The sequence below is a fragment of the Marmota flaviventris genome, chromosome 1 (assembly GCF_047511675.1).
Source record: "Marmota flaviventris isolate mMarFla1 chromosome 1, mMarFla1.hap1, whole genome shotgun sequence".
NCBI lineage: Eukaryota > Metazoa > Chordata > Mammalia > Rodentia > Sciuridae > Marmota > Marmota flaviventris.
Window position 1 is genome coordinate 170,905,262 of NC_092498.1, and position 16,574 is coordinate 170,921,835.

Sequence of the window (16,574 nt, forward strand, 5' to 3'; positions counted from 1 at the left end):
TCTGAAAATGTTTTCTCATTCTTCAACAGAGCTAGAGCACTAGACAGGGTAGCAAAGAGGGAGTCAGTCTCACTTAGAGATCAGCTGCTTTCTTGCTAGCATTGTTAAACTAATATACTTGTTGACTTCTCAATAATTAGAGCTTTCATTGTTATTAAAGTGGTTACAACAGTACATTGCCTAAGCGAAGGTGATAAGCTCATGTTTGTGGTGGCACAAATTTGGCTTAATTTTATGTAGAAGAAGAGATCTCACTGTCAAAACATTCAGTTCCAAGGTTGAGCCAGGTAACTTCTGCAGCTTTGATCAAAGTGCCCACCATCAGCGCCTCCACCATTGCTTCTAAAGAAGCTCAAAGTGCAGTAGGGGAAGAGATCAGGAGAATAAAGGGAGCTAAACTGAATTTCTATGTAAGGCACTATAAAAGCTTAAAATATAATTTGCCTTATTCCATTTCAGAAACCACTTTCCCCTGCACTGAAAATAAAGCTTTATGTGGTACTCTCTCTACCTTTAGAATGTCTTTGGAGTCTCGAAAGTGCGTTTTCTGCAGAATCAGAAAGTGGAACATAAGAGCATCAAATAATGCTTTGGTCTTCTCAGTGTAAGAACTATTTTAAAGAACCTTGGTGATCATGGCAGATGATAAAGGAAGATCTCAGAAGTTTTAAAGAGGTTCAAGTTTGAATAAAACAAAGGTATAAATTGTTCCATCTTTTATCATCCAAGAAAACAAGATTGCATCTTATTAACTAAAATTCATACTTTAATAACATACCAACAAATCATTAGTGTCCTAAGTTTGTAGTCTAACAGAGAAATGAATAACCTCAAATTTATGATATTCTCATTAAGAAAGCTTCCTGCCCTTTTAAGTGTGCACCAATAAAAGTAATAAGAAAAATTATTTATTCCAGTAGAGGAAATAAATGTCTAAGCTTAAACCTTGCATAGCTATTAATTATAAAGGAAAATTAGAAAATAGTATACTTTAAATAAACCATTGCATTTTAAACTTTACAGACTTGGGGCTGGGGTTGTGGCTCAGCAGTAGAGTACTTGCCTCACACGTGTGAGGCCCTGGGTTCAATCCTTAGCACCACATAAAAATAAATAAACAAAATAAAGGTATCAAAAAAACAAAACACATCTGTCTTTAAAAATAAATAAATAAAGTATATAAGTTTAGTAATGAAATTTTAAACAATACTCAGTTCAATTCTATGTGCATTTACACATAACATGCTATTTTCAAAGTATAATCTCCTACAATTGATAGTTTAACCATTAAAAGTTGTATATTTGCACTTTTACCAGATAATCTAGCAAAGAGATTCAAAACAAATTCCAAACTGTCTATGCATACACTGGAATGACCCATATATATCAAACTATAGTAAATACTATTAAAAATGAGCTCTTTTAATCAGTTTTTTAAAAAACCATAATTGTGAATAGCTAACAGTACAAAAATATAATATCAACGTTCACTTGAACCTGTATCTTAAATTTTTGGATGTATTTTTCCAGGTTATAGGTCATTTGTTGTCAACATCATAATCCTTTGATAACCTCTTAAACAGATGAAATTGACTTTCCCTCGAGAAGTGCCAGAATATAGTGATATCTAAGAAATACGATTAAATTAATTTAATTCCTTCACGTCAACTTGATAAGTCACAGCTATTTAATGCAAAAACTGCCACTTGCAATTAATGACTATTGGTACTGCTTCAATTGATCAAATGTCTAATACACATAAAACATTCAAAGAAGTTCTGTATATCTTACAGCAATTCAGTGGAGAAGTCTTGTCCCAGGGGTATGTAAATCTGAAGTACAAGAAACCTCTGGATCAGTCCAACTAGAACGAGAGGGAGAAAATATACATTCAAATGTTCCAGCCACTTATATGTGCACATAAACAAACACAATCACATGCCATCAACAAGTTGAAGCTTTTAAAGCATTTCAGGAATATACAGACCTATAGTAGCACTATAAATGAATTATAACCCCATTAGGAAGTGGGAAAGTTGATGAAAATCAAATCCAATTCTAACAACAAATGTTGCCTTTTAAAAGCTCCATCTGTGGCCTGGGTGAAATTTTTATGAAAATTTAAAAAATAATAATGTTTTATTTACTATTTTTATTAGGCTGCAAGAGAATACACATAGAACTGTGCTCACCAGGCACACATAAAATCGAACTGTAGAGTCCCATCACGGTGGCCATAAAAGCATGTGGCAATCATTTTTATTCACTGACAGTTTTAACAGTACTAAACAACTCAATAAAAAACAATAGATCAAGAAAAGCAATTCTAATTTTGACAACTACAATTGAAAGCTTGATGAGCCATATCTAGATCATATGGTTTTAAATGTGTCCATACTCAGATGGATGGAGGAACATATTTTCATTTATAATACCTTTTAATTTAATATACTTTTAATTAATGGGCACAAAGTAAGAACTGTTAATTTTTATTTTCTATCACTAGTTTCATCTGGATTAAAAATATATGGAGAAAAACCAATCCCTGTAGCACTTTTGATAGCTGAAATCTATAAGTGCTTAAAAAAGATCAGTTGATTTTTATATTATCTCTACAGATTAATTTAATGCCTTTTAGGCTTTGAACTTTGGCTTGATCTCTCAATTAGTTTGGGGTTTTTTTTTGGGGGGGGGTGTTACGGGAGATTGAACTCAGGGGCACTCATCCACTGAGCCACATCCCCAGCCCTATTTTGTATTTTTATTTAAAGAAAGGATCTCACTGAGTTGCTTAGCCCCTTGCTTTTGCTGAGGCTGGCTTTGAACTGGAGATCCTCCTGCCTCAGCCTCCTGAGCTACTGGGCTAACATACCCATCTGATCTCTCAATTAGAATACTCTTCACAGATATTTAGTATCATACCTCCTAAAACATGCAATTTAGGAACTTTCTCCCTGGATGTATAGGAAATAGAGACATCTTGAATCTGCGAACATTTCCTATAAAGTAAATAGTACTGCCAACAGGTGGAGAAAAGATTTCCAGAAGGTAACTGGTCTAAAATAAATGCTATTTTCTATTTATACTGACTCAGTAGGCCTAACAGAATAAAGTATTTTAAAGTAACAGTACATTTTGGTAGTCTATATAAGACTTCCTGGTTTGTAATTCCTACGGTAAACTGTCCTATAACATTTCTGAACACCTTAATCATTTCCTATATTTAATCCCAGACTTAGTTTCTAAACAATAAACATATTAAATCAAATATGCTTAATAAGATTTTCATCAGACAGGGATAACTTTTATTTAAAAGTACTAAGTTTATAAATTAGTCCAAAGATCCAAGAGTAGGGTAAGCAATGTAATAAGAGATAGGAGATAAGAGGGGTTTACCCTGGAAAATTCTCTAGGAATCTGACTCTACCATATTCATGGGGACAGCCAGTGAGGCAGTGAGAATTCTGATCTACAAAAGTAAAGTGAGATATCAACTGAGGTCAAATTTTAAATAAGCCATGGTCAAGTCTCTCGAGTCTAACACTGATTGGCCCTACGAGAGAGCACCAGGGTACATGAAATCAGTCTTTTATAAAGGTCCCTAATTTATGCCACAGATCTCCATCAGCCCTGTTTCCTTTAAACACAGACAGCTATACATTTTTGTATAGCATTTTTAGAAAAGAAAAGTTCTGAACCCTCAAAAAAGACAGCTTTGTAAAAGGTTAACTTCTAAGATTAAAAGAAGTAGGATGATACCATATAGTGATGATCTGACAAAGAAAAAAATACTTTAATAACATTTGGCAGGCAGATCCTGTGTGTCAATGCTGAATAAACTCCATAGTAATATTTTTTACAGGGGCCTAGTAAATTTAAACTGACTCTTCATACCTACATTGTGTTTAGGATCATTCTAAGTAAGACTGAATGTGGAACTACTGTTAATCAAAAAAATGTCCATCAAGTACTAAGATACATAAAAATTTAGTCTTTCCTGAAATATGCAGGTTTCTGCAGTTTTACAATCTGTTGTCTGCATGAGACAAACTGCTTCATCTCTGGCCCTTTTTATTTATTTATTTATTTATTTTGGAGACAGGTCTCACTAAGTTGCTTAGGGCCTCCCTAAAGTGCTGAGGTTGGCTTTAAATTTGTGATCCTCCTGCCTCAGCCTTCCAAGTTGCTGGAATTATAGGCATGCACCATTGTGCCCAACCTGCCTGTTTTTTTAAGAAATTAGTCCTTTCATCTTTTGAATATTTAAAATACAATTAGTAAAACACCATTAGAGTTTTAAACGTTAGCTTACCGGTCATTTCAATAAAGCCAATGACAGAGTATACATCTCACATACATTTTACAAGAGTCACATTGTATTCAAAGAGTTGGGATGAGACCACAGTACATTCTTTACAAGTGCCTTGAAAAATTAGGACTCAAGTTATTCCATGGTTCCTCACACAAAAAAAACATACTGAGATACACCTCTCCCATCTCAATAAATAAAAAGAATCAGTTACACCATCATTATGACTATTCCACATCCCTTAGGCAAATTGGTAAACATGTCTAGACCCTCTTATTTTCTATCCATAAAACTACTAATTTAGATTCACTACTAAATTAGTAATTTTATGGCTACTAATTTAGATTCACACCTCACAGGGTCATTTTTATGAATTAAATTAGCCCTATCATTCATCAAAGATCTGTGGAACACCTACTATGTATAAGACTTATTGTTGAAGTTTTTGCTGCAAATAAGAGACATGGTCTCTGCCCTCTTGAACTAATACTCTGATTCCATGAAATAGAAAGTCAAGGTTCTATGACAGTATATAAACCTGGGTCCTTGCAGGGGAAGAGGATAATGAGTGACAGTTTTCTTAAAGAAATAATACTGGAACTGAGCTGGGAGGAATAATCAGGAATTGACTGGGCAAGCGGGGGAGAAACAAATAGCAGGCGGAGAGAATACCATGTCCCGTTGGGGGAAAGGACAGTAGTTGAAATTAACTTAAAAAGGTTTAATGGGCTGGCAGGAGACACAAAGGAGGAAAAGCAGCAGTAGTTATACCAGAATCCAATCATGGGGAGCCCTGAAGGCCACGTGAAAGATTTGGGTCATCCTAAAATCAAAGGGAAGCTGCTCAGACATTCATTCATTCATTCCATAAAGATTTACTTGGGTGTCTCCCATGTTGCAGGCACTGTTCTTAGGGAACAAAATGAACCAAATCCTCTCTGCCAGTTCCTTTCCAGTGATGTTGAGAAAAAGCAACAAATCAATGTGACAATTATTCAGCATGTTAGATGGTGATTTAAGGCGGGGATGGGGTGGGTAAAGCTGGGTAAAAGATCCAGAGTGGAGAAGGGATAGAAAGTACAGGTTGCAACTTAAGTACAGGCCAGGTGGGCCACAAGGAAAAGGGTACTTTTCCTTGAAGAAGGGGAGAAGGTGAGCCATGGGGCTCTTCAGGGAGAGATGCTGCAGGTCAAGGGTATAGCTGTGCACAGGTGCTAAGGCACCCAGGCTATCTCGATACAGCAATGAGTTCTCTACCGTTGGATTAGAATGAACAAGGGAAGGAGAAAGATCAGAGGGTTAAGAGGATACCAGAATATATACACATGGAATACTACTCAGCCTTAAAGAAGAATAACATTATGGTATTTGAGAGTAAAGGGATGGAGCCAGAGACTATCAGGCTAAGTGAAATATTCAAGCTGATCCCAAAGAACCAAAGGTCAAATGTTTTCTCTGATATGCAAATGCTAATTCACAATAAGGGAGGGGGGCTAGGGAAGAATAGAGTTACTTTGGATTAGACAGAGGGAAATAAAGGGGGGGTATGGAGGTAGGAAGGATAAGAGAATGAATCGGGCATTATTACCTTATGTGCATATATGATTACATGACCTGTGTAAGCATGTACAACCAGAAGAAAGACAAGTTATCCTCCATTTATGTATGATGTGTTAAAATTCATTCTACTGTTATCTATAACTAATTGGAACAAATGAAAGAAAAGAGGCTACCAGACACCTCATAGTCCTATAGATATGTGGAGCTTTTTAGGGGGAGGGGTGTACCAGGGATTGAACTCAGGGACACTCTACCACTGAGCCACATCTCCAGCCCTATTTTGTATTTTATTTAGAGACAGGGTCTCGCTGAGTTGCACTTTGACATTAAGTTTGGTTGGGAAGAAGAAGTCTCAAAAGGAGACTAAGAAAGGCCAGTGAAGCAGGAGGCCACCTCGGAGGCGGGTATCCTGGAGGATCGGTGAGGAGAGTGTACCAAGGAGCTGCCAGTATTCTCCCATGATAGGTGAGGGAAGATGACAGCTGAGAGCTTGTCACTGGGTTCAGGAATGCAGAAGTCACCAGTGACTTCCACAAGAGCACTATCCATAGAATGGTGAGATCAGAACCATTTAAGGGTTTTTAAGCAGAGGAAGTTTACCAGATACCAAAGGAGAGGTATCAGGAGGTCTGAGAGGACCTCGTGAAGGTGACCTCATCATCCAGAGTATAAACCCCGCAGATGAATACAAGACTTCAGTGACACTGATCTCCAGGGACCCACTATCTGATTCAGATGTCAGAGGCAGAGAATACAGTAGCTCAAAACATGAGCCTTGTAAGAGAGGTCCTGAAGACCTCCCAAATGAGACATGTGCACGTGTGACAGAGATGCTTCTCACAGGACAACTCTGTATAATGTGTTCCATACTGAAAAGCAGCAATTTATTTAACTGGTGAATGAGTCACCCAAGTCTTGTTATCAAGGTAAGAGGGTTACGGTTAGGAATTATAATCCAAATTTCATAATTTCTTTTTTTTAGATGTTGATGGATCTTTATTTTATTCATTTATTTATATGTGTTACTGAGAATCAAACCCAGGGCCTCACACATGCTAGGCAAGTGCTCTACCACTGAGCCACAACCTCAGCCCCCCAAATTTCATGATTTCTTAGTGTGGCAAACTTAACTAACTACTTGAACATCACTTGTGTGCCAGACCCTAAGTTAGGGGTGCAAGGAAGACAATTCAAGGTCCTTGTCCTAGAGAAATATACCCATGTGATAATGGGTAGCATGTGTTCCTTTATCTGGTAGGTGCTGAGTGAAGTAACCTGGATGTATTTAGAAATCCTCAAATATAAGTTGATTCAGAAATTGTTATTTATGAAGTTAAACATGCATAATTTCATTATTAAACTTTCTTCCTAAGTACCTAATATAATCAGAAACACACATGAAAGACCTAATGTCAAGTTTGCATAAATAAAGTGTGTGTTTACTCTTCAAATAGTAATATGTGATGGTAATTGAACTTAATTTAGAAATGTTAATTGAAAGCCACTTCTCTACTCCAGACACGTCATTTAATTTAAAGTTAACCATACCAAGCCTATACAGAAGGTCATATTATGCAAGTAAAAATAACTCTATAAATTTCTGTTATGAATAATTCCCAACAACTAATCTTAGAGGCATGAGTGCAGGGCACTATATAAACTGTTTGATCTGTTACAGTGCTGCATGTGCTACATAAAAAACAGGTTAGTCTTTAATTACAGGGCATTGTACAAGAAATGCACTAAAAGATCTTTCCTGTTTCTTCCAATTAAAAGTCATCATCTTTCCTTTTAAAGAGGTAATTATAACACATTAAATTTTTTTCTGACCAAAAAAAAAAAAAAAAGAAAAAAGAAAGCTTAGATAAGACTAGGAAAGAGGAGCTTATGTTTAATCATTTAGCTTTGGATAGAGAAGGAATCTTTCTCAGAGCCAAATGAGAAAGTTAACAGAAGTGATTGATTTTATCAATAACATGACCATGTGTGAAGATGCTAAGGGCATTAAATGGAAGTCCAGGTGGGCTTTATAAGTCCAGCCAGAAAAAAACAGAAGAACTCACACTTAGAATAAAATCATGTTCCTGCAAATCAAATGTAATCTGTCTCACAAAGTCAGTATCCTGGAACAGATGGACTGTGTCTCTAGTAAGAATAAAATATAGTTTTAGACATGTTTCCCTGGCTCATCTTAGTTCACCTCATTTATGCGGAAATAAAAAAAAAAAAAGAAATCTGTCATTACACACACACACACACACACACACACATACACACATATACATACATGCATGAGTGTGCAGAGAGGCACTAGGAAGATTCCCTGGTTTATAAATGGAGGTAAATTAACAAGTCTTTTAAAACAATGAGTAACTCTTCTCTTTAAGTTCTACTTCTTATGTCAGTTAAAACATTGGAAAACCACTTTAATATACATCAACTTCTATCTATGCTGCTTATGGCTTGGTTCATGTCTGAGAAATCTAAAACATGTATATAATGTTGGAAATAGTACATAAAGCACAGAGCTCCTGTAAGTTCAGAAAGTTGAATTAAAATTAGGAAACCAGAAGAAAACAGTTTTTTTCATAGTGCCTGATGCATAGTAGGTATTCAATAAAGGTTCTTAATGAAGGAAGGACTAAGTAAATGATGAATGAAAGAAACAGAATTGTCTGCTTATATTTGCTATACACTTAAACATAGGACAGAGCTGGTGGAAGATCTGATTGTTTTGATAAATTATATTTCTTAAATAATGTCAGTTTACTCAAAGTCTGCTGGTAGAGCCTTTAATTTGAACCTTATCTCTGCTGATAACTGGGTTTATGTGTTTTCTCGGGGTTCCTTCTTGTCCTGGAGCTTTAAAATACTGATTCTAATTTCCAAAGTTAATAAGAATTAAAATCAACTCTTTGGGCTTTTGTTAAATTATAAATTCATAGCCATACTTATTAGATATTAATATTCTTAAAGGCATATGAATCATGATATCACTAAATAATATCTCATACAGTATTTTTGATAGATTTTTTTTCCTTTAAATTGATTTCCTGTATGTTAGGGTTTATTTCAAAACTTAACTACCTGAGTTCTTGATGGGGGAGCCAACCTCAGTTTGTTCATCTGTAAAAGAGCTATTATAAGGATTAAAAGTTAATAAAATATAAAATTCTCATTTCCTAATGCAGTGTTAGTGCTCAATAAATGCAATTATTATAATAATTAATGGATCCTAAATCATCTTCTAAGTCTCACTTGTAGATTTCCAGTAGTTAATGAGGCAGAATACATTTTTACCCCAGTACAACACCTGGTATAGATACTTTCTACATTAAAAAAAAAAAAAAATCACAAAATCACATCACTTCCCATCAAGAGATGCCAGTAGAAGTCATACTAATATGCATGTTTATGAGATATAAAATCTTAACCTTATCAAATGTGAAGTTTCAATATTAAAAATTATACTTACGGATTTGCTTATTCTCCTTTGGTAACTGAATTTTATTTGTTTGGCTGCTGCCTTCCAGGACAAACACAAAACTTTTAACTTCTTTATCAAACTCCTATAGAACAAAATGAAAACAGTGGTAATTGAAGTGGATTTTATTCAGCTTCTTCTATAAAACTGAAGAGTGCAAATTCACAGGGGGAAAAGAATCCCATATTCAAATGACTTAAAAGCAGGCTCAGGCCTTGATGATACTCTCATCTGAGACTTGCTGGGAAACGGAATATAAAAGCCACACTAAGCCATTTTGCAAATCCCCTATTATATCAAGACATCTTTCCTTCAAATGATAAGAAGTTCTCTAACTTCAGGGAGTCCCAGGTCACTGATTTAGAGTTTCCAGAATTTAATTGCCCTTCTTCCCCTTCAGTCTATGTATTTCTGTCTAATTGCACAGGGCTGAAGATCACTCTTTGTCGTGGTACAAGAAACCATTTAACTTATGCTATATCCAGCCTAGAAGTTCTTTGGTTTCAGGCCATGGCTCAAATAGAATTAATCATTGCATTATTTTACACCTGTGTAACAATGAAATTCTGTATATCTTTTAATTAAAATCAATATGATTTAAAATGTTATAATTAAGGCTAACTGAAAAGCTAAGGTAGGAGAATCAGGGAATAAAAAAACCTGAAAATGAAAAACCTGTAATATGTAAGAGTCCAATTTCCATCAGTCAAAGTGCTGATGGGAAATAGCATTATTATCTGGGAGCAAATTCTCTATTAAGTATAAACGCTTCATTGAGTTCAGTGGCACATGCCTATAATCTCAGTTACTGGGGAAGCTGAGGCAGGAACATTGCAAGTTCAAGACCAGCCTGGGCAATTTAGCAAGATCTTGTTTCAAAATAAAAATAAAAAGGGCTGGGAATGCAGCTCAGTGATAGAGTGTCCTTGGGTTCAGTTCCCCGTACAGTACCCCCCCTGCAAAAAAAAATTATAAACACTTCCTTTTTAAATGAGAATATTTAACAGATTCTTTGGCATTATGTTGGACTTTTTGTATATGTTAAAAAATGCATTGTAACTAATGGCTATGAATTAAATAACAAGTCTATTACATCCATCCCAATTTCTACTCCATGTATATAAATAAACATTCATGCATCAACTATATTGCTTATTCCATCTATGCACAAGTTGGGCATATACTTAAAACCTTTCAATAGCTTATTAAAATCTTCAACAGGGTCATAAACCAATGCATACTCTGGTCCTGGCCCAGCTTTTCAAACCTCATCTCCTATCTTGCCCACTCCTCAACAGACTTTAGTTTCTTGAAAATTCCAAGCTCTCTCCTGCTAGAAGGAATTTGTACATATTTCTCTTTGCCTGAAATTCTCTTTTATCCTTTGGCCCCTTTCTATGCCCAGCTCAGTTTTAGGACTCAAATATCATTTCCTTTGGGAACCCCTTCTTGATCTTCTCACTATTGACTCTCAAAGACCATTAATATCTCATTCATAGTAACAGCTGTGTAATTTTGAGCTTATCTTCTCCGGTAGTTTTCCCACCTATCAGATGGGTATACAGTTACCTATTTCACAAGGTTATTGTTTAGATTACATAACATTACAAATGTAAAGTGCTTAGTGCTATGTTTGACAAACAGCAAGTAGTGAATCAATAGTAGTTTTAAGTCATACCCATAGAACTTATTTAAGGTCACTAAGAATGGGATTCTTGTCTTGATTATACAGGATAAGAGACAAAAAGATAGGGATGGACACAGATTTCTATGCTTGATGACAGCTTCTATCAGATGGTTTCTGTTTTCCCTTGAAGCAGGGCACGAGGTCTTCTGATGAATGAGCAGGACTTGTCCTGGGTGTGAACTGAAGAATGAGAAGAGGGAGTCTGGTAGTTGGAAAGCAGGAGATAATGGAGAAATAATCATTTTAGAGACTAAGAAAATAATAGGATAACTTTCTGGGCTGTTCAGGTTGGATTTACCCTATTATCAACCTGAAAGGCTGTAGATGTTTTGTCCAAAGGAACTGAAGAGCCCAAATGCAGGCAAAGAAAAAGACTGATGATCAAGAAAGCATTGGCCAAGTAGGCGTGATGAAAGGACAAGGTCCTGACCAGAAAGTGATTGAAGTGACAGACTTTGGTTTCTGAGTTGAAAAGAAAAAGAAGTGAAGACAGAAAATAAGTATATAAAACTAAACACAAGAGAAAAGTAGGGGCATCAGGGCCTAAAGGTCCCAATTAGACTGAAGAACACAGAGGAGATTAAATGAACAAGCAACCTTAAGAATCAAGGATTGGCCACTTGGGATGCTGGGGCAGGAGGATGGCAAGTTCAAGACCAGTGTGGGTGATTTAGTGAGAGCCTGTCTCAAATGAAAATAGAACACAGGGCTGGGGATGCAGCTCAGTGGGAAAGCACTGTCAAATAAATATAATGCTAACATGTGTGAGGTCCTGGGTGCAAAGAAAAAGAAAAAAAGCAAAGATTGGGGTCTCAGTAATTTCAGAGATCCTGCAGTTTACAGTGTTCAGCTCTAGGGTGTGACAGTGGGTGTGAATGCTGCAGCTAGGTTGAAGAGGTCAAAAGAAGTGAAAAAAATCAAGAATCTGAGCATCCCAGGACTTAGAGAGATTTTCCTCAGTGACATTAAAGTTTCTTAAAATGATACAGCAGGAGCTGGAGTACAGAGAAGAGGTAGGAGCCACTTGCTGAAGCCTTACACAACTCAGGAGTGATGTCCAGAACGCAGCAATGATGTCATGAAAGGGTTTGGAGCGAAAGAATGAGAACAGGGGAAACCATTCTGAAATCTTGATCAAGCCCCTTCTTCTACAACATTCATTCACATTTCTTCCCAGGATTCCTGTGGCTCTAACACTTACTTTCCAAATCACAGATGGACTACCAAGGATCTTCCATTTTGCACCAGGATTTTTGCCCTGAGCACTAAAGATTTCCACAAATGCACCTCCCTAGAAAATAAAAACAAGACATTTAAATTAAAGTGAAATATAATACTAGGGAGGAAACAGGATCCACCACCTAGTCTAAAACCAGCATTCAAAGCATCTGTCAGTTAAGTAGGTCTGGGAGGAAACATTATCCCTGTTGTTACTCCTACTTTATGTCTTGCTTGCACTGAAGCCATAGCCGTTGTGACTTTGGGTCACCTTGGATTTATTGTTTATGGAATTTATTTTTAAAGCATGATAAATTATGCATCACTAATGTTACATGTGGGGCTCATTTTATTGACATGTATAGATCATGCTTGCAAAACATTCTATTCTATCCAGATTAAAGGGTTTAAAACTCAATTCTCAAATGAAGTCAATAAATTCTGATAATTATCTGTGAATACAAGCTTTTTAGTTATATTGACCAGGGCTCCAAAACTGGCTTCTAAGCTATCTGACCTTGTAGTTACTTAACTTCTATAAAATGGATCACACAGGAGAGTAAATATAAATCATCATGCACATAGTGAGGGATCATTCAATACTACCATCAAGATTATTCAAAAGAGGGGGAAATTAAATAATTTAGTACTAGCCAAAAAAAAAAAAAAAAAAAGGCCTAGGAAGGATTACAGGGTAATTCTTATTTTGAGCATTCCTAAAATATCTTTTTCGATTTATTTAATACCAATCAATTTAGAGATGTCTAAGAAAAGGAGAGTAATCTATATGAGAAAAACAGAGAATCATTTCTATAGACATCAATTTGCTCCCAATTGTGAGCCTGAGAACATAGAGACACTTATTCAAAAATGCTAAAGACATTACTAAAAGTCCACACAATTAAATTGTAAAAAGAAGGGATTTTCTCTGAGGATGAATTTATTACAAAAATTGAGAATCTAAAATGAGAGTAAATATGAAGTATAAGCAAAATAGGAGAAAATGTTCAATTTTTGTAAAGAATTTCTAACTTTTAATGTTTTCTCAATAATATAAAGATATTTTCACTTCTGGCTTTTAATACATAATCACTTAAAATGAGGACATTTAATTTCATCTTCCCCAGGGAATGTTATGTGCAAAACTGTATATGGGATAGAATTACCATAGCTTCTGGGGGTGGTTCATATTTTACTAAAAATTTAAAATTTGAGACAGCTGAGTTTTTTAAAAGAAAAAGACCATTGCACTGGGTGAGAGACCAAACTTACTTTCTCCCCACTTTTTTCTGCTTCCCCATGTTTTCCAAGTTTCCCATGGTAGGCATATGCTTCTTTGGGGTGGGAGAGTTACCAGGGATTGAACTCAGGGGTGCTTAATCCCTGAGCCACATCTCTAGCTCTTTTTAAAATTTTATTTTGAGACAGGGTCTCTCTGAGTTGCTTAGGGCCTTACTAAGTTGCTGAAGCTGGCTTTGAACTTGTGATTCTCCTATCTCAGCCTTCTGTGTCGCTGGGATTACAAAGTGTGTGCCACAGCACCTGGCTGGGCATATACTTCTTTAGAATAATATACTTTACATGAAGTGAGACAAATTTTAAGTCTGTTATAAACCTTTTAATGAAAGAGGACTGCAACTTACTCTGAGGATAGGTGGTGATATCTGGTGAAAAGTTAAAATTAACAAAGCAGTAGAGACCAGGAGAACAGGAGACTGTTCAGGCACAGTGACAAAGTTCATAACAGCTGGATCAGGATGGTAAACAGACTACCCAGTGTAACCTCAAACAGAAGTGAAGAGGACACAACAGGAGACACCAGCAAAAAGGGAGATGCATAGTGAGGTGAGGAAAGCAGGCCATGCATGGAGACACCCTAGGATAGTCAAGGTGACGGAGAAACACCCAGAAACAAGGACACTCCGAGTGTGATCCTTGCTCTACCTGCATCCCAATCACTTGGAGGAAAGTTGTTAAAAAGATAAATGAATTCACCCCATCTGTAAAAATTGTAATCACTAGCTCTGGGTAGAGGATCATGAAATCTGCATTTTTACAAATACACCAAGTGATCCTCATTGACCCCAAATATTTGATATTCACTGAACCCCAGTTTCAGAAAAAAAGAAAACAGCACTTAGCCAAAGTGCTTATTTTCATTCTGGGTTTCACCCATTCATGCATTCACTCATAATTAGCTTCTAAGATAGCATGATGCATCCATAGCAAGTACCCCAAGCGCTTGTTAAAACTCAAGATTTCTGGGCCCTGCCCTCAAGTCTGTGATTCAGGAGGTCTTTGTGGGGTGTAAAATCTGCATTTTAACCAGCATCACAATTTATACACTTTGAGAAGCACTGAACTGGAGAGTGAACAAAACCTAAATCATAGGCGTATAGACTTTGGTTGATTTCTTTTTATCTTTTTTGGGGTAAAGTCTATTTATATATATATATATATATATTTTTTTAACCTTGAAAAAGTCCCTTGTGACTGGGATGGCAGGGGAGGGGGGTTGTTCTTTGTTCTTTGTCTTCCCCGATCAGGAGCCACCTCACCCAAGAGGAGAAAGCTATAGACAGTTTGGAGAGCCATTTCAGTTTACCTGGTACTCATTTTTGAACATTCCCGCAGAGGGGACCGGGGCTTGGGGGCAGAGTTCAGGGCTTCCAGCGAGTGGCGTGACCCTGAAGGCTGGAAAATCCGCGGGCGGGAACCCGGAGACCGACGCGCGGGGCAGAGCTTGGTGCGCCTGGCTGGGACTAGGTCAGGCTCTTCACAGCCCCTCGGGCCCCGGGTCAGCTGCACCTTGAGCCGCCGACCCGCACCATCGCGGCCCCGGCTTCCTCCCGGGTACCCCGATCTGGTGAGGACGCAGCTGCTAGGGCGGGCTCCGGGTTGTCCCTGGGGAGTGATTGTGTGCGTAACCTACGAGACGGCCGCTGCCGAACCACCGAGCCTCTGCCACCTACAACCGCCCGGCCAACCCGCCTAGGAAAGGCTGTCCGTTGCCGCCCCGCCCCCGAGTCCCCTCGGAAATGGGCGGGGCCCGGCGGCTCCACCTCTCGGCGGCGCCCATTGGCCCTCGCCAGGCGCCTGCGCACTGCGTTGTCTAGGCTGCTCTCCGACCCCCTGCTGCGAGGTGTTTGTCAGGTTGCCCAGGCAACCCAAGGACTGGAAGAAGTGGTGGACTGTGTAGCTGGTGACCCGCGCGCTCCCGTTAGATAGTGACTTGTGTCAGCAGAGAAGCCGCAACCTAGTGTTAAGAACTACCCCAGCAACTGGGCTGCTCCAGAGCATCAGTCACGTCGGGTTGATCTCTCCGGGTTGTAAACACTGAGAAAAAACAGTCATGGAATCTTGAAACCCTCAGGTGGCCTTTGATTCACATGTTCCCAAGCTTGGGTACCTTGAGACACTGATAAGATCTGCTGGACCCTTTCACTGAGAAGGCTCTGGCAATGTTTACTCAAGATCACTGCTGACTTTCAGAAGCCAAGGTTTTTGGCTCAAAATGGTAGCTTTCATTGAGACAAGCTCTGTCTTAAGCTAATTATTCGGTTACTGCATTCAGTTTCTAGATCAAAACCACTCTTTCGTGGAAGATATTATTTCCAGTTTGGGGCTCAGCTCTATGTCCAAGGTCATGTGGTAATTAAGTGCTGGCACTGGCTGAGAACTCACCTCTGATGTTACACTTATGGCTGAATTAGTGCCCTAGGGTTAATAATAACCAAGTACAACAAGCTCATGGACTCCTTGTTCTAAGTCAGGTAGTTCGTAGGCATGGATTACTTCCTTGGAGTTGGGAATATTGAGATTCAGAGTTAATTAGGAATTTACTCAGGGATGCAATGTTTCAGTTGTGGCTGGGTCTGAAGCCATACATCATTCTACTTTACCTGAAAGCTTCAGATATTTATTGGCTCTACCATATGCTAAGCTCCGTAGATCATGTGTGGGTTTCAAAAATGATTAAAATCAGGGCCTGCTCCTTCTCAAGGTTAAGAGCAGATAAAGATCAGACCCACTCTGAACACACTATAATATAGCAGTGAGACCATCTCACAGCTATAAATTCCAATAACATTCCTGGAATCCAGACTTTCTGACTTTTTGGAGCTCCAGCCTAGTTCACCAACAGTTTTTTGTTTGTTTGTTTTGCAAAGTTTGTGTTGGAGGCTTTAAGAATTGTGATCAAAAGACATGATTGCCAGGTATGGTGAGGTGTACCTATAATCCCAGCAACTCAGGAGACTGAGGCAAGCAGATTACAAATTTGAGGCCAATCTCAGTAACTTAGCAAGGCCCTAAGC

General features: G+C 37.9%; 1 protein-coding gene across 1 annotated transcript; it reads right to left on the minus strand.

The window, feature by feature from the left end:
* Positions 1 to 1,423: 1,423 nt before the first annotated feature.
* Positions 1,424 to 15,231, minus strand: LOC139705049 (protein CFAP20DC-like). The gene is made up of 4 exons (XM_071609236.1): positions 14,864 to 15,231; positions 12,242 to 12,331; positions 9,345 to 9,438; positions 1,424 to 1,864 (listed from the first exon to the last, which is right to left on the minus strand). Exons 1-4 carry the CDS (start codon positions 14,882 to 14,884, stop codon positions 1,788 to 1,790), a joined length of 282 nt encoding a protein of 93 aa, XP_071465337.1. The 5' UTR covers positions 14,885 to 15,231; the 3' UTR covers positions 1,424 to 1,787.
* Between the last annotated feature and the right edge of the window lie 1,343 nt (positions 15,232 to 16,574).

Bases quoted from the DNA above. Each gene is read 5' to 3' on its own strand.
- LOC139705049 (XM_071609236.1), bottom strand. From the start codon at position 14,884: ATGTTCAAAAATGAGTACCAG. The intron at 12,332-14,863 runs GTAAACTGAAAT...TTTATTTTCTAG, and splicing joins TGTTCAAAAATGAGTACCAG to GGAGGTGCATTTGTGGAAAT. The intron at 9,439-12,241 runs GTAAGTGTTAGA...TTTGTTCTATAG, and splicing joins GTCCATCTGTGATTTGGAAA to GAGTTTGATAAAGAAGTTAA.